General features: G+C 39.8%; 2 protein-coding genes across 12 annotated transcripts in view; one reads left to right on the forward strand and one right to left on the reverse strand.

Moving 5' to 3' along the window:
- Nucleotides 1-803: 803 nt before the first annotated feature.
- FANCB (FA complementation group B) lies at nucleotides 804-27,763 on the reverse strand. Of its 10 annotated transcripts, none has more exons than XM_043504113.1 (10): nucleotides 27,627-27,756; nucleotides 26,715-26,879; nucleotides 21,348-22,378; nucleotides 20,000-20,152; nucleotides 19,356-19,448; nucleotides 11,855-11,983; nucleotides 11,026-11,192; nucleotides 7,770-8,221; nucleotides 5,048-5,285; nucleotides 804-1,355 (listed from the first exon to the last, which is right to left on the reverse strand). In XM_043504113.1, the coding sequence occupies exons 3-10, from the start codon at nucleotides 22,269-22,271 to the stop codon at nucleotides 935-937; spliced, it is 2,577 nt and encodes an 858-aa protein (XP_043360048.1). In that variant the 5' UTR covers nucleotides 22,272-22,378; nucleotides 26,715-26,879; nucleotides 27,627-27,756; the 3' UTR covers nucleotides 804-934. The 10 variants fall into 10 exon arrangements, with proteins under 10 accessions (XP_043360048.1, XP_043360053.1, XP_043360038.1 ...); XM_043504118.1 differs by lacking the exon at nucleotides 26,715-26,879 and adding an exon at nucleotides 24,171-24,254 and having other exon boundaries at nucleotides 27,627-27,721; XM_043504103.1 differs by lacking the exon at nucleotides 27,627-27,756 and adding an exon at nucleotides 24,171-24,254 and having other exon boundaries at nucleotides 26,715-27,421.
- MOSPD2 (motile sperm domain containing 2) overlaps nucleotides 27,743-27,982 on the forward strand; it is a 61,140-nt gene continuing 60,900 nt past the window's right edge. The window contains exon 1 of one of the 2 annotated variants that reach the window (XM_038368586.2): nucleotides 27,743-27,982. In XM_038368586.2, the coding sequence (XP_038224514.2) occupies nucleotides 27,752-27,982 (231 nt within the window). In that variant the 5' untranslated portion in view covers nucleotides 27,743-27,751. The other variant, XM_038368657.2, reaches the window with a different exon arrangement.

Raw genomic sequence — 27,982 nt, forward strand, 5'->3', positions numbered from 1 at the left:
TGACAGTCTGATTTCCGGTTTCCTTTTCCCTATTAATGTAACCAACACCCGACAAGTTTGTTTGACACGTTCTGTAATTTGATTAGTTTTCCTGTATCAGCTTTTTTATTTGATGATAACCTAATTTTGCATTTATAGTCAGCCACTAATGTTCAAATGTGCTCTAGATTTGGTTGTGACGTTCCTTACTTTTTGCATCTGAAATATATTTCTAAATTGCCCATCCCAGTAATATCTGGGAGCCAATATTATAAACGTAGAAGTACATCTCCTACCTTAAGGAAATGGAACAAAGCTATCAATTTCTCACCAGATTGCATCCATTTAAGGAGACTCAAATTGAGGTGGTTTATTTTAGTAGAGTGTGGTCTCCTGAAATTATGGATACCACTTTTGATTCATTTCTCCAAAGAGGAAATATATACAATTTATTTTACAAGTTTAAGGGAATTAGATGCCCAAGCCCTATTGAAATTCAATGGAAATTGGGTACTTAATTCCTTTAGATTCTTGTAAATCCCAACCTTAAGATTCAGTTTTAAATCAATACAAATCTAAGTATTGTCAATGTCTACAACAGGCATCTTCTTACAGGCTTTATTTAAAACTGTAAAAGTACTTGGTGTCTAGCTGTCCTAGAGGTCCATCTTTAATGTTCACTTAGTGTCAACTGGCTATGCTTCTTCAGCCAAAATATAGGTATTTATTTACAGCAATTTATGATTTACAAAGTGAAAAGTTATCTTAATTCTAAGTACTTTCAAAAAACGAAAATATATGTATCAAAACAGCAGTGACAACACTGGTAGAAAAAAGTTTTATTCTCCATCTTCTAAAAAGGAGTTACATATAGAAAGTAAAAACAAAATATAAATAGTGCTTTATAGAGTCATTTAAATTAAATTGTACTCAAAATAAATTTAGAGAGGAATCATTATAAAACATTCAGTCTCCATGCAATCATATCAGAACACAGCTGAGCCTCAGCAATTTTCAAAGTAATTTGTCTGTAAAGGGCACCACTCACTGTTCGGTTCATACCCAATGCACTTTGCTTCTGTTCGTTTTGAAGCTTCTCTCTGAACTGTTGCACTGCTTCCTTTTTGTCAGACAAAGACGACACTGTAACCCTGCTTATTTTCTTGCCTGCCTCACAGCTCAAGGTCAAGTTGTTTTCAACTTCACTTACTGCAGAGGAGAAAGAACTCCGAAGGGTGACCATTTCCTTTTCCAAAGCTCTTGCAAACTGGTCAGTAAGAATGTCCTTGCTTTCTAACCTCAGGAGTTTTAATTTACAGGTTGGTGGGAGAATTCCAGTGAGGCTATGAAGGCACTGGAACAAGACAGTTTGATTTCTGTAAAATAAAACAAACACACACAAGGATACAATTCTTTCAAAATTCGTTAGTGGAACTGTACAATGAAGCTACTTTAAACTGACTGGGGAAATTACCTATACATCTTATTGTACAAATCTTTTAAGTTCTATTTCCTGCAGATAGAATGGCAAGCAAAATCTTCTCTTTAGAGCTTATGCCAACTACTGTATAGCCAAAGAATTAATACTAAGTAGACTTGCGCAACATCAGCACTGAGATATATACTCACAGTTAAGAGTGCTGTGTGGCATCTGTTTCTGGGACAAGTATTGGACTGTAATTAAGGGGGTGAAGGAGATTAATTTGTTGAGTTAGTGTGTTTCCTTACATGCTGAGCCAGAAGGAAATTACAATGTGTTTTGTGTGGACATTAAAGTATAGTAAAAAAGAGTTGTCCCATAACTTGGCATTTTCTTGTTTTTAAGGGTTTACAGAGGGAATGGCTATGTTGCAATTAACCAACCTTAATTCCTTTAAAAAATGTTTTAGTTTATGATTTCATGGGGTTTTTCAAACACAAGAGTAGGAGGGTATAGGAGTGGGCAGGGATGCTTTTCCTACAACTTCCATTATAGCATGCGCATGTAGAATTATGGGCCATGGGAGACCCAGGGAAGACAGAATAGCCTGTCAAATGCTTCATCTGCTGTGCTGATGATCCTCAGATCCTCAGAAGAGAGGAGTCTTTGAAGCCAAAGAGCTTAACCAGAGACTTGAAAGCACCCAGTATATTGGATGCTATCCCTGACTGAATTGCAGATTACAGCCTAGGCTATCTTCAGTTTCCTGTACATTTTTTTAAACCACAGACTATAGGGCCTGCCATTTTTCTTCAAGGCATTCTGATTTCAGTCCATTTGAAGACAAGGAAAGATGGAGAAGCCTTATCGTGAAAGTAAAGCTTTTAGTGAAATAGTGTCCATCTTCACCAAAGATAGCCTGTGGCTTCAGTCCCATAAATTATATGAAATGACAACTATTAGAATGAGAGTTAATTATAAGTATAAGGGCAACACTTAGATACAGTGAAGTTAATAACTTTGATTAGAGATATAACCTGAATTCTTCAAATGTATATTTGGCACTAGTTTTCAGTGAATTAGTTACACGGGAAGTTTGAAAGATATCTAGCCAGTGGTTTATTAGCAAAAGGGATAAAAACAATGGTAAGACACACAGTTTCTTAAAAAGTCTGATATTTAATCAGTTTTCACTAGCAGATTTATTCAGAGTTCCTCAGATGATTCAATCTTTACTCAAATAATGTCCTTTAAATTTGGTGATGATACACTGTATTCTTCATATGAAACAATGAGGCTAATCCCTACTTTGGGTAAAAACTGAGCCTACTATAATTATAAATACCTTCTCTTTACTCTGTCTTTTAGACTGAATTGTTCAGGGTAGAGAATGTACCATATTTCATGTCTGAGAAGTATCTAGCATACTGTGTAGGCTACCAAGTCAAATAATACTGCTATTATTAACATAGTATTTGGCCTGATGGAAGAAGTTCTGTGGCCTACCCATTTCTGAAACAGGTAAGATCTAAACATGGATACATGCTAGTTTAACTGATCCACACTGAAAAAAATAATGAAGGTGCAATCGTGACTATTCAGACAAAGATTTATACTATCATTTATTAGATGTTGAGGACAGGAATTAATCAGCACTGCATACAAAATATTGAATTAAAATTCACCTTGAGATGTTAAGCGAAAAAATGGTTAATGATCAGATCACCATTTGTAGATTTCTTATTTTTATCACAGTGCTAAAGGGCAAATTTAATTTTATTTAAATAAAAGTTATATCACCTTTTAGAGAAATTCAGGATTTTCCTAAATTGACATAATCTTGCATTCAAAGTGAATGGCCATAAGCTGAAAAAAAGCAGGGAACTCATGAGAGTTGCAGATATTTGCACTCTCCAAACTGCCTCAGGAAGTTTGCATACAAGAAGCCCTACAGGAAAGCTTGCAAACTGCTAAGTTTCATTCATTTACTGAAGATCTGTGGTTAGTAGTGAGATTCCAATTCTTAGTGTCAAGGGAATATAGCCAGAAATCTGACTCCAAGACATGCATTATTTTCCAAGGGTAGTAAGCAAAGACATCCCTTAAAGTTGCCTAACATACATTATTGCAAATTCATGGAACTGTGTATTTTGACATATTGAATAGCATTAGTCTGGTATATACTTTGATTTTATGCTCAGGTGTCTGTGCAGAGCACAAATGATTGCAAAAGGCAATCCAATCAGATCTACTAATAGGCATACGATGGTAATTTAAAAACAGTCCTAAATGGCTGTCACTGCTATGCTTATTACACTATGGCAAAATAATTATAATGAAAAAATAATATTCTGCCTCAAACTCAAGTTATGGAGGATGTGACACTGCACCCCATATTCTTCATAGTAATATTATATGATCATAGCATAATTTTGATGTATTTTATGCAAGATAAGCCATTTGAAGTGACATTGGAAAAATTATGATTTGCTGAATATGATTTCTTAAAATCATATGTATCATTGTCTGTATTCATGTATCATTTTTGTATCTGAAATTATAAGTACTGACTATGTATCTGTATTTCAAATGTAACTACACCTGGGTAATGCCCATTAGACAAGATGCTTTCAGTCTAGATAGCTGGTTGGGAAGGGCGTATTCAGAGCAGTGAGCCATTAGGGAAAATAACAGGCCTTAGGAGAAGCTCATCTCCCACCTGGTGAGCCGTCTTGAGAAGGTTAGTCAGCCTATGAGTGATGGCTGCTATGACACTACAAGGACATGTGACCAGTCTTGGGATGTCAGTATTTTTCCACAGACTGGGCTGGGAACCAAACTTTGGAACAAAGGGTTCCCACCATATGCAAAAGATATATAAGGCAGGGAGTGAAATCATCTAGTCTTCTTCAGTCCCCACAAAAGACTACTCCTGGAAACATCTGAGGAACAAAGACTGAACTGGGGGAAGTGCTGGACCCAGGCTAAAGCAATTTCTAGCCTGTGAATGAAACACCAGGGGATTCCAAGCTGTGAAGCAAGTGCAGCTTGCCCCTTAAGAGTCTGCAGCCTGCTTGTATCATCTTTTATGGTGAGAATCTGCTAATTCATATCCAATCTATCTAGTATATTAAGCTTAGTTTGCATTTTTTGTTTCTTTAATAGGTAATCTGCTTTGATCTGTTTACTATCCCTTATAAATCACTTAAAATCTATTTTTTGTAGTTTAGTAACTTGTTTTGCTTTCTTCTAAATCAATCAGTGAGCTCTGACTGAAGTGCTTGGGGGAAAAAAATCTCTCGCTTGGTTACCACAAGTGTGCATTGTTCTTGTCACACTGAGGGAGAGGTTGACCGGGTATTAAATCCATATACTGGCCAGATTTGACCAGGGCAGGACAGTGCTACTTTGGGGTCTCAGGCTGGGAATCTGGTGGTTAGAGAGCCCACGTATAACTGCAGCTACCTGTATGAATGTTGGTGAAAGTGCAGGCTGGAGGGCTTTGCAGTTTGTCACAGCAATATAGTGTGAGAGGGAGCCCATGCTGGTGGATCAGGGTGCTCAGTGGTACCCCAGATCCAGGTGGCACCCCAGGGGGAACCCGTCACATAGGACTTGGTATTCCTTAAGCTTTCCAACTACTATTACCTGCAAAACAATGTTAAAGTTCCTTCAAATGGAGTTTTTAGATTCCAGTTAAAGACAGTGCCATGCAGACTTCCCAATTTATGACAAAACATATTTTCAGGGCATTCTTTGATTGGCATACACTCCATTTGTGACAGTAGCCACATGTTCACCGGAGTCAGCGTGCAGTCAGATGAGACTATCTGAAAGGAGAATTTGAGAGATACGGCAAGAATAGCAAATATATCTTCCATGGTGCCTGTAAGAGAAAAAAATATGAAAGGGTTATTAAATCTAAGTATTTACATATTTTACTAGTCAACAAATACTGATCAAAATGTGTTTTTCTTTCAGGATTTCATCCTTAATTTCAATACCTCCTTTTTACTGTTATTTCAAGGAAGCTGGAACTGGGAAGTTTCAATGTTTCCATAGTCACAAATGATATCTACCTTGCTTACCTAGCATTGGTATGTCCCTCTTGCTTGATCTTACATCACAACTGTCACCCTTGGATTCTATTTCACCTCACAAGTCTACCAAAGCATCCAGCCCTTCCGAGGGAATCCCCTTCCCAGCACCTTCTTACTGGGGTTCTTAGCAAGCATCCAGGTCAGCTGACAAAGGGCCTGCTGGATATTAGCGAGTTGCAGGGAAAAACATCGGTTTGCCAAGAGAATTATCAATAGCCTACTGTGATATTAGTATGATTGGTGGACCTTTGCCATTGATACAGTAGCTCCTAAATAGTCTCCTCTTCCCTGGCTTTGCCCGCAGAGAGGACAGAGAATTTCAGATTCCCTGCAGCTGATTGAGAGAGGAGGAGAGATAACTGTTTCACTAAAGAGGGAGGTCTGATTCTAAAGTCAGACCAAATGAGATTTTTTTTTTAAATGAAAAAGGTTTATGTATGGCTGCATTTTGTCATCTGTATGAGGTAATCTCAAAATGTTTAGCTAGTTATCCCAGGAAAAATATTGTTATATGATTGTTTATATGGAAGTTTAATATCTCATACTTAAAGATAAGCAGTAGAGACTGTACCTTTAAAGACATTTTTCTCCCCCTTTCCTCCTCAGATCAAGCTCTAAGATTTGCCAAATAAGCTTGTTTGTCAGTTCCTCTTGAAGAATGAGTTTTAAATTTGGTTCCCCTTGTTTCTCTATTAAACAAGAATAAACTGGAACTCCCAATTTACCTTCTCTATATCATTCTCTCTTTGTATACCTCTATCCTATCCCTTCCCTTTATTTAATTCCTCTAAATTAAAAAAATCTCTGACTTTTCAATTTCTACACATGTAGAAGTCTTTCCATGCCTTTAGAGATGTCACTTGTCTGTGGGCATCTTCTATTTCTGCTACATCTTTTTTTGCAAGAAGATGACCAGAACTGAATTCAGCATTCAGGGAGAAGACCATTGATTTATAATGGGATATCATCATTATATGTAAAATGGATATCCTAAACATTGTTTTCTTTTTGATTACCAATGATTACCATTGAACAGAAAAGTGGATTATGGTTATTTTGATCCCAGCAAAGTTTATGCAGAACTGGTAAGAAAATTGCAGTCAAAATTGTATACACTGGTTTGCCAAACCTGAAATTTCTTGTGAAAGTGAGTCAGGTTCAACAAACTTTTGATGAGCATTTGCCAAATCACAGACAGTTGCCTGGTTCCCTGTCTGCTTATCTGGTCAGCTGCTGGGGAGCTGTGCCATGCAGGTCATGAATCCCAGGATTCCAGGGTCCGTGGCTCCAGAGCAGCCCCGCTGTCAGGGTTCCCAGGATTCCTGCTGGTAGCCTAAACGCCCTGGGGACTCTCAGGATTTCCAGGCTCCCTGCTGTGGAGGGATTAATTGGAGCTTTGCTCCTGGCGCCATGGAAGGGAAGCTGGCAGACTGGAGAATCTTGGCTGAAGCCAGGGCTCTCAGGACTTCAAACATTCTTCACCATGATGCTGGGAGCCTGGTATGAGCTCCCAGGATTTGCAGTTTTGGGGCACTTTCCATGGCAGGGCTGCCCCAGCACTGTACACCATGAGCAGGTCTGGGAGCCCAGGCAGCTGCTGAGTGAAACTGACAACAAATCTCCATTTCACAGGACAGCAGTTGGACGGGAGAGCACATTTTATTTTGGAAATACCATGTGTCAGCATTTCTGACATGACATTTTTTCAGAATTTTCAGGTCACATGAAGTTTTGAAAAAAATTGGTTGTGTTCCAATATAGAACACAACCAAATTTCAAAAAGTGTCAAAATTTCTCAAACCAGAAATCCCTCAACTAGCTCTAGTTATATGAAGTTCAAATTATTCTTTCCAAGATGCATTACCTTCCATTCATCATCACAATGTCAATTGACTTAAGTTTTATTAGGTCCCTCTGAAGTTCCTCTGTCTTTTCTAAATCAAGAATCTAAATTTTATGTTACCTCCAAATTGTGCACTGCTCTCCCCCTTTTTAAGATCAATATATTTAAGCACTAAACCCAAGTACAGAACCTGGGAGCAACTTACTCAAAATTTTTCCACATTGAGAACACATTTTTCTTACTTTTTTCTGTCTCAGTCAATTTCTAATTCATGACAGACCATTACTTTGTAATGAAATTATACATATTTTGATAAAAATGATTACAATATGAAAAAATGAGATTATGTCTTAAAAATAAAGATGAAGAAATTAAATTAACTAGCTCTTCTGAGTAATGTGAAGAAATCAATGCATTACATATTTACCTGTATGACTATTATTTCTTAGCAAGTTTACTGAATATTTTCCACTTGAAATATCTTCCAAACATAATGAAATTTTCCCACATAATAAAGTCAGCTTTTTGCTTTCTGGCAGGTTGCCATTTTGATATTTTCTCATCTTAGCATGTAGTAGTATCATACAACATATATCACGGAATGCCAGCAGCGGTGAAAGGCGGGTAACAACAACAAATGTCTTTGCCCCATCTGACGGAATTTTAGAAGGTCTTCCAAGGTACTCTTTTTTCAAATCATTCTTGCTATGGAAGTCCAATTTTATCCTTTTTGGTTGTGGTTCCATTTGGCATGAGGAGATAGACATTGCTGAGAAAGTCTTATTCAGTTTAACTATTTTACTCTGACACTCAATAACTGGAGAAACTGAAGTGAAGTCATGATCCATTACCAGGGATAAGCTGACATCATTCAGTGACCTGTAAAACCCATAAATATTACTGTATTTCAAGTTCACATTTTACAGTCATACAAATATAATCAAAGCTTTGCAAAGAGGTGTACTGACATTTAGTGCTTTAACGTCTTGGAGATTCAAGATTTTATGCTGTCAGCCGCATTACCAAAGAACAGATGAATTGATCAAAAAAATCTTTAACATACTTTCAGACTAATCCATCTGATAGTGCAAAGGTGTCAGGTAAGCACTTTGAAAGTATATTTTAACATATATTTTACCCAACTCAGTGGTGTTAGTTTTCGAAAACACAGGCTGGGATTTTCAGAAGCCTACAGGAGCTAGGATCTGTGTGCTTAATTCCCTTAGATGTCACTGAAAATCCCAGTCACAAGTTTGTGTAGACAAACTATTAAAGTTTATTTTTAAATTTTGTTTTAAAAAAAGGTATATTTACTTATAATGCAGTACAAGGATACCTAAAATACAGAACAACAACATTCTTGCAGTCTTTAAAAATCTGTTTGAAATGTGATGTTAATTCTTCAAGTGAAGGATAGGGCCCTTCTGCTACTTCAGACTTAATTTTAGAAACCTCTATGGAGTTTTGTTCAAATAGCATGCAAATTTCAAGTAAGATTCTAAATTACTACACTATTTAACTTAACAGATATGATACAGTGCTGTGTGAAATTTGTGAAATGCTCTATTCACTTTAATATTACTATGTACTCTCCTCTCACAAGGGCCCTAAAAGGACTTGAAACAATGTTTTTGTTAATTTCATTTTGTCAGTCAACTAAGCTTCAAGCTATGAGTCAGGTTTAAAAGACTCGTGTTTCACAGTTTTCTTTGCAGTGAGGTAACATCTTATGCTACAATACAACATTGCAATTTTGCTCAAAAGGAAGGGGAAATGTTTTTAGGCACAGGCATTGCTAGTTAAATATTCCAATGTTCCATTAAAAACAATTACTATGTTAAATACAAAATTACTACCATCATAGCTAAAAATTAAAACTTAAAAGCAACGACAACCTATTCCCCCAGTGGCTCTTAGAGATGAAGATGAAGTCAAGTTTTTTTTTTTTTTTTATAAAGGTATAGCAATCTGGCAGTTGAGAGAGACCACACTTATAGCTCAGACACAGTGTCTAAAAGGCTTAGCAGGTCAGTTCACTCACAGTCATTGGACAGATTTTCAGTGACACCCTCCAAAAGACTAACTTTCCCAACCTCTACTACATTGCTTATAGGAATATACACAGGTCAAAAGGTGAGAGCTCTGCCTCTAACAAGCAATATGTTCCTGTGTCAAGTTTAAACGCACTTTTCAAATTAAATACTTGCTAATTATATTTTTCTAGGGCATAAGTGAATTAGTGAACACTCTGTAGGGATGGAAAATGTTCAACTAACTATGAAAATCAAGATATATAACAGAATAAACAAGTCATTTTAAAGAAAGTTAGTTTTATTTAATTTTTTATACATATAGGAAGTGCTACAAATTTATTTACACTTGATTTAAATCATGTGGGATTGTCAAATTTTTATTTGGCTTCACATCAAACACCAAACTGTAACAAAATTCAATTCAGAAGACTAACACTAGTGTATCTGGATGCACGTCACGTGGCCAGATGTTACAAATGTTATGGTCAACAGAAAGTCTGCGATGTTTTCTATGGTACTTTTCTCTTAAAATGACATGGACTCTTGCCAAGAATGGAAACAGAAAAACATTTTGAGACTTATTGAAGGAACTATGCTAAGGAAGCAGAAAGGGTACAGTGAAAAATAAATCCAGTAATGCGAAAGTTAAGGAACTTTTAGCATTGATGTAGCCACATTGCACATAGGTAGCATATTACGTTCAGTTTTCTTGCTTCCTATGTAGTTTAAAATGTCTTTATAACAGGGGTTGCTAAACCATGGCTCTTTTACAGTTAAAGTGCGTCTTGTGGAGCCTCCCACGTCCCCTCCCCTGCTCCCCATTCTCTATCTACCGGACTGCGGAGCACTCAGGGCTTCTGCCTTGCGGCAGGGTGGTGGGACTAGAGGTTCTGCCAGAGACAACTGGTGCCTGCTTGTGGGGGGAGGCACACAATTTAAAGGTTCATCCCCTGCTCCTCCCAACAGCTTGAGTCACACCCCCCAGACATGTCTCCCCGCTTACCCTCAGTGGCCCCTCCTTGCAGCTTCAAGATGTTAGCTCTGCAGGAAGAGGCAGCAGCAAAAGCAGTGTCTCTCCCTGCAGCTCCCAGCTATTTGCCACTGCCTCCCCTTATGTCTACAGCTCCCAGCTTGCCAGCTCAAGCAACTGCAGTGCAGGGAGTGGGTCTGGTGGCACCATGTGACTGAGTGGGGTCAGCAAACTCAGGCAAAAATCGGGGGACGGGGACATGTCTTCCCCCACCCCCCGACAAATGTATCACCTTTGGCTTCTGCCCAATGGGGAGGGGGGTCTCAGGGCTTCAGCAGGATCGGGGCTGAATTCCTGAGCCTGGGCGAACATCTCCCGCATAGCTGAAGCCCAGAGATCACCCTCCCTGCAGGGCTGAACCCTGAGCCCCGGCAGGCACCTCCTGCATGGCTGAAGCCCTGAGCCCCAGCAGGCGCGACCTGGATCTTGATTTTCTGAAAATTGTCATATGCAGCCCGGAGGGCAAGTAAGTTTGGCCACTCCTGATTTATAACAAAATATAGATTTCTAAAGCGTAGAGCCAAAAGTTACAAGTCAAATTTTTAACTTTGTAGTCACCTTCAACTTTGTAACTGCAGGATCCAACTTACAGACTAAGCTATTAGAATGTATTTACTTACAGGTTAGGTGATTCTGTTATTTTTACTCCAATTACCAAACTGTCATCCACCACACGTTGCCATAATTTCTCTATGAGGTGTTCTGGGACCTCAGATGTCAATGTCATCTTTTTATCAAGAGGATGAAGAAGATTTTCTGTATCATCCCAGAGCGAAACAAGACCTTCCTTACAGAAAAATATATCTGTTTAAATAACTGAAGTGCATAAAGTATAATTCTTTTACTGAACTACTTAAGTGTTTTTACTTTACTGATTACCAAAAAGTATTCAGCTGGTCATGAGGACCAAACAGAAATTTACCTGGAATGTGTTATACTTGAAGTATGAATGGAAATCTATAGAAACTAATTCTATTCTCTAAAATAAATGTAAGATATGTTTACCTAACTGTGCTTTGCAATGAACTCCTCATATGCATTAAGAAACTCAAAATTAATCCTTCCAGTGTGAAAAGGATTATATATTAGAACAACTGGACTGCCACATACCCAACTGGCTTGAACAGGGTTATGTGATCAAAAGTTGTCTTGCACTATTGCCTCTTCATTTCTTAATAGCTTTTGGTACCTAAAACTATTAATTAGCTCGACATTGACTGAAAGGTGAGTCTTGAGATGCCCTAAAATAGAGATGCTCCAATGTAGGTTAATTGAATATGCCGCACATCTAGGGCAATATACTAAAGAGTCAGTTTCCTTAAGTGTATCACCTTTTCAACCCACAACTGAAAAGTCAGTTTCCTACTACATACCCATCTCCAGTTTAAATAGATCATATTTCATTTTGACAAAGAAATATAGAAACCATGACCTCACAATCTATTTTACCTCTTCTGCAGTTGGTAGGATATGCTCTCGCTCTTGGACAAGATCTATTAATGCGCAGCAAGATTCAAAAAGAACCTTCTCCTTGAGCCGTAAATGCTGCTGAAGTTCCCGAACAGAACTGCAACCAGCCTGTGGGGTATAAATTGGATGGTGATTAGACTTAAATCAGCAAAGTACGAGTGGAAGTGCCTTAATGCCTTTCAGCTTTACACTCCACTCTAGACATTTAAGTCAAGATTTTAAAAATAGGGTGCCTGAATTTAGGCACTGAAATTCATATTTTGAAAATCAGGCTGCTTTGCTGACTGAACAAACTTGGGTGCCTAACTTTAGACACTTTAAATAAAAACAAAACAAAACAAAAACGTATCTTGGCTTTAAGATAGTCTTCTGGATCCTCAAAAAAAATCATAGATCCACACTAATATTTAGTCATCTCTTCCTGCTTTACTTTTCCTATCTAAATAGAAAGTTCTTTTTGCCTATGTTGGTTGGGATTATTTGCCAAACAAAGACCCTTACACTTAACTTCTGAATGCCCCATCTGATCAATTTCAAAATTGCCTGGAATGTTCTAGGCAGAAATTGGCATACATCTATTATTTTGATGAAAACCAGAAAGGGGGGGGGCGGTGAAGGAAGGGGAAGCAAAGGACCCATCAAGCCCCTTGCATCTAGTTAGTAGATTTAGCTACTTCATCCACCTCTTTAATCGTCTATAGGTCCAAAAAAACCCCAAAAACCAAAAAACAAACAAAAAAACCCCAAAAACAGTTGATGGCAGCCATTCAGCCTTCCGGCATAATCTCAACTCTGCCCATCGTACCATTAGAGTTTGATGACACCCTGAATGCACTTATCTCCCGGCCAGGAATAAAATGAATAAGAATGGTGTGGAGGATGAATGAAGGGTCACGGAGCATACAGAGATGGGAGAGTCAATGGAGGGATGCATGGTGTGTGCAATGAGCTCAGCCTGAAGAAGCAATAAAGTGAGTAACCCTCTGGTAATCTAATTTAAACTGTAAGCATGATAAATTATTGAACCCTAATTTGCATCTTCTATGCTTTTTCTCCAGAAATCTTGGTGCAGAAGTCTGGAATGTGTTCTGCTTCACGACAAAGCAGCAGTATTCAAGTATTTGTTTAGTAACTCTTTGCTGTGTCTCCACCTCTGTCCTACTTTCTAGAATAGCATCAAGAGAATTTTAGAAAAGATTCAGGACACAAACCTATCTTTTCAAAAGGGAAAGGTTTAAAGATATAAAAGTTGGGATTCATTCACTTAATTGTTTCTGCAGGCGGAACTCCATGCACACTGCCCCACTCTTGCTCCTAAGCTCCCTGTTTGGAACCCTCACATTTGTTTCTATTTCAGGAACTCACTGCAAACCCTTCACCATCCTCATGCCCAGGGCTCCACGTGTCCATTTCTCATTCCCCAAAGACTCTCTGTGACTCCTGCATTCTACATGCTGTGTTCACCTGCATTCCCCAGTCTCCCTCCATACCAGAGACCACCCCCCATTTTTCCCTCTTGCCAGAGTCTGTGTGGGCACCTCTTTTCACCCACCATTATTTCTCTTCTTTCTATCTGGGAGATATGTCATTTAGGATATCAACATGTTAAACTGTTTTGGGACAATGGGAAGACGTGAGATAGGGATATGCTTGATGGAAAGTTACTAATTGGTGCTATCAACCAACTACAGTAAAAGCTGTGTTATCTGGCACTTTATCAACCAGAAAGCTCTATTAATTGGCATTTCTGATATCTCCCAATACAAATCTTCAATCTAGTAACTAGGACGAGTATACTGCCAAGGAGTTATGCAATTGCACATTCTGCACTCTACTTTTATGCAAAAGAGGCAGAAGACAAGTAAGCAAGCTGATATCAGGGAATTATTCGAAAAAGCAGCTTCCAGGGTGTGTCATAGGGTGATTACAGATTCAGCCAAATCTCCTAAAATGATAATTGATGTTGATAATGATGACCCTGACACACTGCAAGATCCTGAAGAGCCTTCTGAATCATCAAAGATTAAATTATGTTCAGTATAGTTTTAGAGCTTGGCTATACTTGCAGATGTAGAGTGCTGGGAGTTAAACCAGCCTTCGGAGACCGCAGCAGGGAAAACACTGCTGTGTGTTTACACTGTCAGCTGCAAGCGCACTGGCATGGCCACATAAGCAGCTCCTGCAACGCCACAAAGAGCAGTGCATTGTGGTAGCTATCCCACTGTGCAAGTGGCTGCAGCGTGCTTTTCAAATGGGAGCGGGGGTGGAGTGTGACAGGGAGTGTGTTGCGCGTATGTGGGGGGAGAGACAGTGTGTTTTGGGGGCAGAGTGTGTCAGCATGCTGTCTTGTAAGTTCAGACAGAAGCAGACTCCCCTCTCCCCCACCTCTCTCTCTCTCAGACACATTCACAGCAGCAGCATTCCACAGTAATGGTTTGCTTTGTCCCAGAGCAGATAAGCATGCTGGCTCTCAGAAGCGGAGCTTTGAAAGGGGATATCTGCATGCCTGCTGCCGAGTTCAAAACAATGACAAAAGTGGCCACTTGACTTCAGGGGATTATGGATCGTTTCCAGCGGTCAATCACAGCACAGTAATGCAACGTCGTCCACACTGACACCTTGGCGTTTCAGCCAGGGCCCAGCAAGCTCTATGCTTCTTGTGGAGGTGGATTACCAGGAGCGTTCCAGCTGCAGAGTCCAGGTGCTCTACGCGTCTTGCCAGTGTGGACACCTCAGGAGTCGGGGCATCCAGGGCTGATTTAATGCGCTAACTTGCAAGTGTAACCAAGCCCATAGCGTTCAGTGCAATTTTAGTGATTCAGGTGTACGCCCTGCGCTGTCCATAGTGATATGTAGTGTCATAAGATAACCTATTGTATAGAAAACTACCTGTATTCACCCAAGTGCTTCAAGAAACCAACTACTTTGCAGTGCAGTACTACTACTGGATTGGTAAGTACCTGTATACTATTTTATACTTTATTCATTTTATTGTATTCTAATCATTTGAAAATTGGTATTCTATTGGTAAGTATAACTAACTGGAATTTTTACTAACCGGCATTCCCCCCCCACCCCCAAATCCCTAACATGCCAGATAATACTTTTACTGTAATTTGATCTATAGACAATTGCAGAGGTGCTTGACGCTATGGCTCTGCTAAATATATTCCAAGGGCTCCAGGTGTCTTCCATTTCCCCCCTTCGAGTTTTCTGATCCCCCCCAAAGTAATAGGGTTCTGTCCCTTGAGGCCTAAAAATTCCCTGAAATTTTGGTATTAATCCATGTGGCATTCAAAAGTTATGACGTTACATCCAAACAGTGAAACGCCATTAAGTTGCGAGTAGGATCTCTAAAGCTTGTCCAATAATACTAATCTAAGAAATTAAGATGCACAGAATTTGAAAGTAGAGAGCAATTTTTTGAATAGGAATTAGTCTTGCGCGTTTCACATGGGTCATTTCCCTCTAGTGTAAATGAAGCCCTGGGACTTTTCTGGCAAAAATTATGCAATTCGTGACTGTCAATGAAATCTACACTTGAGCAAGAGATAAAGTTGCCAGTTAAGTTAGATAAAATAATAATCATCAGGAGGATGGAAATTTTACAATCCCAGGGTTCTCTATCTAGATTGCAGGTCTATGAAGATCAAAAAGCACTCAAAATGAAATTTTCAGTATAAAAGAATCTTACATGGGAGGTAGTCAATGTGTCCATAAGGCCCAAAGCAAAGAAAATTATTGCCTTTGAGAAAGTGGGAGAGACAGGAAGGAGGCACCTATAAAACTTCAGTGGCCAGACAGGAAGGTACTGAGCTATAAAGCTTCAAGGGTCCACGCTACTTTTGGGGCTAATGCAAAGATTACCCTATGAATATATTTTTCTATAATCATTTTTTTCAGTGTCCAGCTCTCACCCAAACCACTACCTAGACTAGACATTGGGAAAATAAAGCTCTGCATCATCAAAGGTTGATGAAGCATATGTCACATCTACATACTGCTTACTGAGAACAATGTGGTCCTGACCTGATTAGGACATCTAGGTATTACTACATATACAACAAAAGAAATAAATCATAGCGCAGACTGCTTCATTATCTCTACCAGTGGCTTCATACATGTTGAGCAGGGCTTATAATAGCAGAAAACTGCAGAACACAATATAAGTGATCCTTTGGGGGTAGATGAGCAAACAATTAGCTAAGAATACCCCCTACAATCTCAGAAGATAACAGAGCCACTCCAGGAGTGTATCTTAGCTTGAAAAGTTAACAGGTAGAACAAATACTTGTGATTAATTCTCATAAATTAAACATGGATATAAGTACTCATACCACAGTGATATGGTCATATAATAACCAAGAACAGTAAGGTAATCTTCTGTTCAAATGAGATCATCAAATAATTCTACAGATTCTGAGCCTTATCTATCACAAAGCCAGACTCAGGGAATTGAGGAGGGTTGCGGGGGGGGGGGGGGGGGTGAAAACAAGAAAGTCTGAGGACTCCAGGCACACCAAATTTTCTTCTCCATAACATTACTGGAGCTTATGAAAGAGGAATAAGATGGTGGCTATAAGGTTCCAACAGAAAGCTGAGGAGATAAAACTGAAGAAACTGGATGTGTTCTGGACTTTGGAAAGTTACCCCTCATGCTTGCTTTATTTTTCTTAGTCAATTCTGTTTAGGCATTTTACTTTTGTTTACTTGTTTTGCAAGCCTACCCCCACAAATCAGCTACTGACACGTGGAAATATACCACCAAGAGGTTAAGCGTCTCGTCCATGGTCACAGACCAAGTCAGAATGAAAAACAAAATGAGGACCCAAATCACTTGACTGCTAGGCAGTGCAATACCCAAGAGACCACTGTTACTTCGTTTCTCTCAAGGCAAACCATCACTGTTTAGAGAGTCTACAACTGCCCTGCCAGAAGAGAATCTCAAGCAATAAGAGTAACCATTCAAATATTAAGTTGGTATTTAAACACAGTGTGTATATAATGGCCATTGTGATAGTCTTAGGTATTTTGATAGAGTAGTTTCAACATTACCCCCAAATCCCTTTATTTTCTGAATTTAAGTTGGAAACAAGTTAATTCTCGAAAATATTTGTGATTTTTTTTTCCAGCGCACAGAAATTTTATACATTTCCACACTACTGGTATTGTTTCTGATGCAAGAACATTTGCAATTTAGTAGGTTCAAATTCTGCTCTCAGGTACACACATCCAAACTGTAGTAAGGTATGTGAGGAAAGACAATGAAGATTACTTGGCTAACAGAGTAATGAAATATGGACCACCACTGATGCAAACAACAGAATACTTAATATTTATTTCTCCCTGAGCCATACTCTATGATACAATTAACAGCAGAAAATAATTTCTGATTTTTTGGCATAAATTTATCTTATGTTCTACAACAGGTATATAAACTATAAGGATGGTCATACCGGGGTCAGACCAACAGTCCATCTAGCCCAGTATCCTGTCTTCTGACCGTGGCTAATGCCAGATGCTTCAGAGGGAATTAACAAAACAGGGCAACTATTGAGCGATTCATCCCCGGTCATCTAATCCCAGCTTCTTGCAATCAGAGACTTTGGCATACCCAGAGCTTGGGGTTGCATCCTTGACCAGCTTGGCTAATAGTCATTGATGGACCTACTCTACATGAACTTATCTCATTCTTTTTTGAGCCCAGTTATACTTTTGGCCTTTACAACATTCCTTGGCAATGGGTATGTTGACTGGGTGTTGTGCGAGGAAGTACTTCCTTTTGTTTGTTTTAAACCTGCTGCCTATTAATTTCATTGGGTGACCCTAGTTCTTGTGTTATGAGAAGGGATAAATAACACCTCCTTATTCACTTTCTCCACAGCATTCATGATTTTCTAGACCTATATCATATCACGCCTTAGTCATCTCTTTTCTAAGATGAATGGTCCTAATCTTTTTAATCTCTCCTCATACAGAAACCGTGCCATACCCCTAATCATTTTTGTTGCCTTTCTCTATACTTTTTCCAATTCTAATGTTTCTTTATTGAGATGGGATGAGCAGAACTGCATGCAGTATACATGATGCGGGCATACCATGGATCTATAAAGTGGTGTTATGATATCTACTCCTTTCCTAACGTTTCCTAGAACTGTTAGATTTTTTGATTGCTGCTGCACATTGAGTAGATGATTTCAGAGACCTATTCACGATGACTCCAAGATCTCTTCTGTGAGTGGTAAAGACTAATTTAGCTCTTATCAAGCTGTATGGTTTTCAACTATCAACACTGAATTTCATCGGCAATTTTGTCACCCAGTCTTGTGCAATCCCTTTGTAACTCTTCACAGTCAGGTTTGGACTTAACTATCTTGAGTAATTTTGTATCGTCTGCAAAACTTTGCCACCTCACTGTCCTTTTTTCCAGATCATTTAGAATATGTTAAATAGCACAGGTCCACGTACAGATTCTTGGGGGACTTCACTATTTACCTCTCTCCATTGTGAACACTGACCATTTATTTCTACCCTTTGCTTCCTATCTTTTAACCAGTTACTGATCCATGAGAGCACCTTCCCTCTTATCCCATGACTGCCTATTTTGCATAAGAGCTTGTCAAAGGCTTTCTGAAAAAGACTAAGTACACTATATCAACCAGATCATTCTTGTCCACAGGCTTGACGACATGTTCAAAGAATTCTAATAGATTGATAAGGCATGATTTCTGTTTACAAAAAGACATGTTGACTCTTCCCCAACATATTGCGTTCATCTATGTGTCTGATAATTCTATTCTTTACTATAATTTCAACCAATTTACCTGGTACTGAAGTTAGGCTTGCCAGTCTGTAATTGCCAGGTTCGGCTCTGGAACCCTTTTTTAAAAAAATGGTATTACTTTAGTTATCCTCCCGTCATCTGAGACGGAGGCTGAGTTAAGCAATCGATTACATACTACAGTTAGTAGTTCTGCAATTTCATAGTTGAGTTCCTTTGGAATTCTTGGGTGAACACTATCTAATACTGGTGACTTATTACCATTTATCAATTTGTTCCAAAGCCACCTCTATTGACCGCCTCTAGTCTGGGATGGTTCCTTAGGTGTGTCACATAAAAAGAATGGCTCGGATATGGGAATCTCCTTCACATCCTCTGCAGCGAAAATGGATGCAAAAAATTCATTTAGCCTCTCTGCAATGGCCTTGTCTTCCTTGAGTACTCAATTAATACCTTGATTGTCTAGCGGCCCAATTGATTGTTTGGCAGGTTGCTGCTTCTGATGCACTTAAATTTGTTGTTGTTGTTATGTGTTTTGCTATTTGCTCTCCAAATTCTTTTTTGGCCTGCCTAATTACACTTTTACCTTTGACATGTCAGAGTTTATGCTCCTTTCTTTCTAATTTAAAAAAAAAAACAACAAAAAAAACTCAGAAATTTACGTATTAGGAAACACAGAGAGCACTACAGCATGCAAACCTGTAACCTTGCTTCGAGAGCTTGGATGGTAAGAAAACCATTCTCTTGTAGTTCTTCCGTAGGAGGAAAATCCTCTTTACAATTGATGTTGCTCTAAAGAAAAGAAAATATTAGTCTACCAGCTGAAAGCAAGGTGCAGCTTATTGACATACAATTATAGAAGAATTTAGGATGAGAAATTACAAAGCCACAAGGATCATAATGTGCAATCAAAATTTTTTTTTATCTACCGAATAAAAGTAGAGGTTAATGGTAAATATTGCAAAGACCAATTTATGAGGGGGTTAATTAACAAGTGCTAGGCTCTTAATTAAGTGTCTTTGGTTAACCAGAAAATAAACAAACAATGTAGCAAGTGTTGCTGTAAGTATCAACATGAAGCCTCTTCAGCAGCATTATTTTAATTTCCCCAAAGATCTTCTGTTATTGACTGTTACGTCAAGTCAGACAGTTATTTCAATTGATTCTTGTTTCTTATAACCTCACTATTAAAATCATAAGGCATTGTATTCAAATTTAAGGGGATTTGATAGCATATCTACAGCTTTACTTTGCACAAATATTTCTATTAATATCTTGAGGTTCTGTTAATGAAATTTCATTAGCATGTACTGAATGGGTAAGAAAAGGTAAACTGAACTTACTGCATAGCTGACCTCTCCAAAATCTGTTATAATGAATGTACTTAAACTATCTGTATTAGATTCGTCCTTAAAAAGCAATAAAATTTGTTCAGTCCCAGTGCCAATAAAGTCATCTACCAGAACAGATTTCACTTCTTGCCATCTGGAAGCAACCTGCAGTAAAATGCAATATTAAAAATGTATACACCTTTTTCTAAAACATCTGTATTTGAGATTCAATTTTGTTGCAGTTTGCCTACAATTATCCACTTTTTAAAAGAGCGCATAAGTGAGCAATTACTATATTTGCACAAACAGGTATTTTAGTCAAGGGGTTGGACCACGGTACTGTGAGCTAAAGTCTCAAATTCTGTTTCTAGCTCTATCACCCTGGACAAATTAGTTATCTTCGGTGTCTCAATTTTCCCATCTGTAAAATGCATATAACTTCTTTAAAAGAAAAGTCCACTTTTCCAAATAATATCTTTCAAATATTGCAGCTTTTGAGTGTTCATTCTTAAATACAATTTACAATAAGGATTTTCAGAATTTATTGAGACCTGTGATTTAGTCATGTGATTCCCACCAATATTAAGATAGTTGTAGAGCTAAATTCTGCACCATGTATGGAAAGCTAGCTTATTCACAGAACAGTTAAGGAGATGGTAACTTCAGGCATTTAGAGCCTGCCATATTCCCTCTCAAAGATCAAATTACAAACAAAAATATCAAATTAAATGTTTGTGTCAATTAGGTTCATTAAATGCAAAGAACTGAACAAAAAGAGTATTTTGTGCTTTGAAGGCAAACTTTGAGTTTCCAAATAAAGCAAAATTAAACACAGCTTTGTCAGAATAGCAAGAAAACACTAATAATTCACACTGCCTCATGAATTTAGCAAAACTAAAGCCAAAAAATGTCCATGGGCTTCACTTGCTGCATTTCTTTGTTGCCAAAATGTCAGGGCAAGTTAGTAAAATCCAAGCAGCAAATTTAAATTTGGGGTCAATATCAATTCAATGCAGTTCTCTAAAATGGATTATGTAAAAACATTCATAACACAGACTTGTTATAAGGGTAATTCTTATTTTAAACAACTTTTGAAATAGGAATAGACACACTGGCCAAGTCTAATTTTTTTTAATTGAGCAACTGAATCATTTACCGGTTTTTTTAGAAAAAAATCAGAGCAACACTAGGAAAGATGTACCCTACTGTATGTAGGTCATTTTAATGGAAGCAACATAAGGAGGAGCAGAGATTTACACTAACCTCTCTCTTGTGGGAACCTGACTTACAAATGTGGATGGGGAGAGGAAATAAAACCCTTAAAAACTTCCATTTTTCTAGCTATACAAGACCACAATACCTGAAAGTTGTCTTTCTGCACAGCACAGACATTTCCAGAAGCAAATGACACAACATACAGCATGCCATTTTTGCTTGTTGTCACTACTTGTATTGAACAGGGCTCCTCATATGGAAGTTGGCAGATATCTTTAGGAAGACCATCTTGGAACCAAATCATCTGTTTTTTGTGGGTGATGGCAACAGCTGATGTTCTGAATTGGCTTCTTGATATTGCAGTCCTGTGGACATGCACACAAGATATCACGCTGCTATAGGCATGAGGCAGAAAACAGGTGCCAGTTAATATTTTCTGATTTTCAATTGCATATACAACAAACTCACTACCCCAGATGGCTCCATCTGATTTCGAAAGTATATGCCCATCTTTTTCTTCTGGCAAACAAACAGTTCTTGTCCCTAATACTACAATGCCTTCATTCTCAATCTCATCTGCCCATTCAATGGAAGAAAACGGAACAGAAGCACTTAGCACTGTGCAAGTTTTCGTAGAGATATAAACGAGTTTTTTAGCATGTCTCCATAATACTGTTGGACCATTAAGCAACCTTATATCATCTTTCAATTCATAGTCCAATTTAAAATTTAAGCACTGTTCAAATTTGTTGGAGCTGTGAAGCAACAATAAAAAGTATTTGAAAACACTATTATTTTTTTTCTCTCTCATCAAAATACAGGGGAGATTAATTCCTGTTCTGAAGTCTGCTGTACAGCTGCAACAAACAATTTCAATATTCAAGCTCCCACCATGCATGCTAAACAGTCCTGAGGATTTTTGAACAAACAGCTTAGTGCCATTGTCATATGCCATTCTGTTGACACGTAATCCTCTTGTTTTTTCAGCCGCACATTTTGCTTTTGACAACTGAAAAATAAGGAGTTCTCCATTGTAAGATAAGATTTTTTCTTGTTCATCTGATAGCATTTCCCTTTATGGTTATTCCACTACATGAATTCCGGATGTCTCTTCATTTTTCATTCGGATAATTTTTCTGTTGAATGAAATTTGTAATCCAACTGATCTTTTTCAATCTACAAAAGTAAAAAGAAATAAAACCTTTTCAGATTAATTGAATATAATTCATAAGGATTGCACATAAACAAGGATTCTAGTTACAAGCCAATCATATGGTCCCTACTATAAAGTTCTGAAGTTAGTGTGATGTTTGCCACAGTTAGCAATGAAGGACTGGAATCAAACTTAAAAACTTTTAAATCAAATATAGACAATCAATAACAGTTTGTGGTAGAGATCTAATATTTTTACTCTTAATATGACAAAATATCTTTTAGTTCGTTTTTGACGTTGTTTACCAAAAGTATTAATTTACTGGTTTCCAACAATTCTACAACATAAAATAATTTACTTCATTTAAGCTATTTGATAACAAAATTATATTAAGTTATTTCACATGTATGGAATCATGAATATTCAAGAAGGTAGCTCTTAGACAGGGGTGGGCAAACATTTTGGCCCGAGGGCCACATCGGGGTTGCAAAAATGTATGGAGAGCCGGGTAGGGAAACCTGTGCCTCTCCAAACAGCCTGGCCCCCACCCTCTACTCACACCCTCACACTTCCCGCCCCCTGACCACCCTCCCAGGACCCCACCCCTATCCAACCCCCCTGCTCCCTGTCCCCTGACTGCCCCACCCCCTATCCACACCCCCCGCTCCCTGACAGGCCCCCTGGGACTTCCACACCTATCCAACCGCCCGTTCCCTGTCCCCAGAACCTCCACCCCATCCAACTGCCCCCTGTTCCCCGACTGCCCCCCCGGGGATCCCCTGCCCCTTATCTAACCCTTTCCCCCCTCCCCACCCCGCTCCCTTACTACGCTGGAGCCAGCCATGCTGCTGCGCTGCCCGGCAGGAGCTTGCTGCCTGGTGGAATCAGCCACGCTGCCGCACTGCCTGGCAGGAGCGGCAAGCCAGAGCGCTGGCAGCACGGCGGCGGGAGAGGAACCGAGAGCTAGCGTCCCTGGCTGGGAGCTCAGGGGCCAGGCAGGACAGTCCTGCGGGCCGTAGTATGCTCACCTCTGCTCTAACAGGAAATTGCAACTCCAAGAACTCCCAAACTATTTATGCAGGCATAATTCTATTTACATGTAAAGAATTTATTCTTGAGCACAGTTACACAAAAAGATCTTTTTACAAGACTATTGTCAGAATAAGAATACAACTATCATGGTTGCCTGGAAAAGCTTTTTAGACAAAATGTAAAGAATGGAGGCAACCTAAGCCAAGCAACAGGTCACAATTTATATCCCAACTACATATTCTTAGCAAGCTCCTGAGAACAACAAAGGTTAATTTCCATTAGCTGGTCCCACGAATCAATAGCAACTGAGAACAGCTTGATTTATATCTAGTTTAGTTTTAGCAAGGAAACAAGCAGATGTTCGGAAAGTGAATTGAATTCTTAGCTACATTTTAAAAAAAATCAATATTACACATTATGTGAAATATATATTTTCAAATATGTAGCAACTATTTAAATAATACTGAATTACTTCCACACTAAGCCTTATTGTTCAACAAAATTGCTTTTCATGTAATATTTCCCATTTCAACAGCGGTTTGAAAGTTATTTTTTTCATCTCAATCTGGTCCAAGTTAGTTAAGCCTTTCTGAGAAAGGAACAATACATTTTCCCCATAAGTTCCATTTAGAAGTTTTGTTCTTGGATAACAAACGCATCCAAACCAAGACACTTCAAACTTGGTATATTAGTTTTATTGAAGCTTAAAAAGCAAACCAGGTTTAAGGAAAACTGATCAGCAGTTTGAGACAGTTACGAGCTTTTAAGTAAACAACTGCATACATGTTCAAACTTTCTCCAGGTGTGCACCGAAAGAAGGGAGAACGATTCCACTCCTGTCCTCACTTCTCCAACTATTTCTTTTTTCTAGATGAGATTAGAAATACACAGAGTGGATAAAAAAAATCAATGATTTAAAAAATTTTAAAAAATTAATTGGATTTTTTTTATTTAAACCGGATTTTTTTGATAAAGTGCTTTTTGAGGAAAAAAGCAATCTAAAAGATAGTTTTAATTAAGATATCTTTGAGCTATAATGCATCATCATGGGATAGGGATTATAAATGCTAATTCTATAGTATGAGACAATATATTCATGTAATGTTTAAGAAAAGTTTTGTAAATTAGTTCCAATAGTTCATGGATTAGGGACCCAATTTTATGGGGTTCCAGGGGCTTCTGGATAGATTATTTAGATTAATCTTTCTATCTACCCAATGGGACTCTGTGCTCAGTCTACAAGATAACATCAGAAATGCTTAGTTTTGCAGTTCTCAACTGTGGATTTGTGTCTCCAGAGATAACATGCTTGTTAACAACAAAAATGTTTTAAAATAAAATAAAATAAATAGAGGTGAGAAATAGCAGACCTCAACCCCACTGTCCCTCTACAAATTTGTGTACACAGAGTCAATCCCTTACCTCTCTCTAAAAGTGCAAAGTTTCAAAAAGTTCAACGAACAGAAGATTGTTGGGGGTGGAATAGATCTAGACAAGGAGAAGTCTGGAGATAAATGTGAGAAGGGAAGGATAGGCAGTAGAAACAAAAGTGAAACTGTTTGAGCAGCATATTCCAAAAGTCTTGAGGTCTTTCCAAGTGTAGCCTTCATTGATTTGAGATCTACCATACCATTCTCTCACTAGAAGAGAAAACCTATAATGGCAGCAGGCCGTAAAAGAGACCCAGTTTGTGAATCATAGAATATCAGGGTTAGAAGGGACCACAGGAGGTCATCTAGTCCAACCCCCTGCTCAAAGCAGGACCAATCCCGAATTTTTGCCCCAGATCCCTAAATGGCACCCTCAAGGATTGAACTCACAACCCTGGGTTTAGCAGGCCAATGCTCAAACCACTGAGCTATGTCCGCAATGATCCTGTTGTATGTGCTTGTGTGACAACAGAAGAAGGGAATGTCTTCCTTACAGAAACAATTGATACATCGGGAAATGCACACACAGCAGAATACCTACAAGTAGTAGCAGTAAAAGCTATAACAAACTGAAAAAAAAATCAAAAGTCTAGTATACAACTTGGTTACAGACAATGCTGCAAATGTATCCAAGATGAGAAGAAATTTAGAGGAGAGTCCCAAGTAATAACATACAGTTGCAGTGCTCATTTGATGCACCTCCTCGCCAAAGACTTCAGTGTTCCAGAAATAAAGGCTAATGTTGTTGATATGGCAAAATACTTCATAACAACTACTTTGCAGCAGCTGCTCTGAAAAAAGTGGGAGGAAGCAAGCTAACTCTCCCACAAGACATGCGATGGAACTCAGTAGTGGATTGTTTTGAGCACTATATCAAGAACTGACCTAATCTGATGACAGTTTATGAACAAAAATCGTGAAAAAATGGGTAGCACTGTCACAGCCAAAGTTATCAACGTTGGGTTTAAGAGAAATGTGAACATGTGCTGAGTACCCTGAAGCCTATTTCTGTAGCCTTGAACAAAATGCAGGGAAATAGCTGTTTTATTGCGGACACCGTTGAAATTTAGAAAGAACTAAGTGAGATCTTAAAAAGAGAAATATGCAATGTCAGAGTTAAATTACAAGCATTAAAAAAATGAATGGTACAAGCCTATCTCCAGCTTATTTTCTTGCAAATATTCTCAGTACTCAGTACCAGGGTCAAACCTTAACAGCTGAAGAAGAGGAGTTGGCTATGATGTGGACATCCAGCAATCATCCCTCCATAATGCCAACTATAATAAACTTCAGAGCTAAGGGTGAACCATTCAAGAAATATATGCTTGCTGATGGTGGCTTAAAGAAAGTCACACCAGTGAACTGGTGGAAGTCACTTAAGCATTTGGATTCAGAAACTACTGAAGTGATAATCTCAATTTTAATAGCAGTAGCTTCTTCTGCCAGTGTAGAAAGAATATTTTCTTCCTTTGGACTAATTCATTCCAAATTGAGAAATTGTTTGGGACCTGAAAAAGCAGGAAAGCTTGTTTTTCTCTTCCAGATTATGAACAAACAGGAAAACGAAGGTGAAGATGACTGAGTTAGCTGCAGAAGCCAATACAGGTATTTTAAAGTTTTCACGTTGACCTGGCTGACACAGTTGATTTAATTTTTTTTTAATATTTAAAAAATTACATAATAATCTAATTCACAAAAGAGAAAAACTTTACTAACTTGTACACTTTATATTGAAAAGTAGCTCTCTGCATACCAAACCGTTCTTCACTTCACCAAGGTGAGCCGGACGAAATATAGCTGCAGCCCGCATACAGGCATTACCAATTGAGTGGCTGCCACTGGATGTTGCAACTCTCACCATCAATGGGGAGAGAAATGCAAGTTGCAAGTGACTTACCAGGTGATGTGTCTATTTTACAACTCTGAACGTGGGCAGAACACCTAGAGCCTCGATTCAGTCTGATAGTTCAGCCATCAACTAGATCAGTGGTTCCGAAACTTTTTTTTTTTTTTTTTAAACTGGTGATCCCTTTCACATAGTAAGCCTCCGAGTGCGATGCCCCTTATAAATTAAAAACACTTTAATATATTTAACACCCTTATAAATGCTGGGTTGGGTTGGGGTGGAGGCTGACAGCTCGTGACCCCCCCACATGCAATAAGCTGGCGACCCCTTGAAGGGACGCGACCCCCCAGCCTGGGAACCCCTGAACTAGATAAAGGCTGTTCTTGTACGCCCGGAGAGCCCGATTCCCGAGCTAGAGAAGAGCGGGCAGGCACCTTTCCCAATCTGCCCCCTCCCAACGCACTTTTGGCATTTAATTAATACAGATCTCAGGAAAGGACTTCGCTAAGGTAAAGCTCAGCCCAACCCTCAGCCACGGGGGTCGCTGCGCTTAGGGTTCCTCCCTAGAGGCGGCGCAGCCCGCGCCTGAAGTCATCGCTCTTTACGTTGCCAATCCCGCCACGCCCAGGTAGCGGAACCAGCCGCCTGCGCCCGAGAGGCGGCCCTGCCCCGGCCCGGCCCGGCGCGGCCCAGTGCGGGCCCGGGGGATGGGTGCGGCGGGGAGGAGGGTTGTTACGGGCAAGCCCCGCCGGCCGGGGCGCGGAAGACGCGGGGGTGGCCGCGGCGCGCGGTCCCGGTTCCCAGGCAGCGGCGCCGGGGCCGTTCCACAGGCACGAACCTCCCGCCCCCGCAGCTTCGCTAACCGCGCCCCGGCCCCGCCGCGCTGGCGCGGAGGGCGAAGGGCTGCAGACCGCGCGCCTGGCCGGGGGCACCGCTCGGGCCCCTCGGCCCACGCGACCTTACCCGCCGCGCGCGCGGACAGCGCCTAGCCCAGCGGCGGCTCCGAACGGCCCGCCGCGCAAAGCACTGTGGGAGAGGAAACTCTCCCGGAAAGGCTGGGGCCGAGGGAAGGAGGAGAGAGGCAAGAAATGACGGGCAGGCGCGGGGCGGGGCTCTGGGAGGCGCGGGGCGGGCTGGCGGACTTGTTGGGGGCACTTCCGGGAAGCGCGCGGCGTCAGCCGGCGCTCCCTTGCCCTCCGCCCCTCCCCCGCTCTCTCCGTCACGCGCTGCTCCTCCACCCCCGCCCCGCCCGCCCCGCCCCGCCGCCTTGTCACCTGCTGCTGGGGGGCCAGGGGAGCTTCCGCGGGACCATGGCCGGC

Source organism: Dermochelys coriacea, chromosome 1 (assembly GCF_009764565.3).
Source record: "Dermochelys coriacea isolate rDerCor1 chromosome 1, rDerCor1.pri.v4, whole genome shotgun sequence".
Lineage (NCBI taxonomy): Eukaryota > Metazoa > Chordata > Testudines > Dermochelyidae > Dermochelys > Dermochelys coriacea.

What these genes read in the sequence shown, in the direction of transcription:
- FANCB (XM_043504095.1), bottom strand. Translation starts at nt 22,271, where the DNA reads ATGCTATCAGATGAACAAGAAAAAATCTTATCTTACAATGGAGAACTC. An exon ending in TCCTACCAACTGCAGAAGAG is followed by an intron (nt 11,193 to 11,854) that starts GTAAAATAGATT and finishes TTTTTCTGTAAG; the next exon opens with GAAGGTCTTGTTTCGCTCTG. An exon ending in AAGAAATAATAGTCATACAG is followed by an intron (nt 5,286 to 7,769) that starts GTAAATATGTAA and finishes TTTCTCTTACAG; the next exon opens with GCACCATGGAAGATATATTT.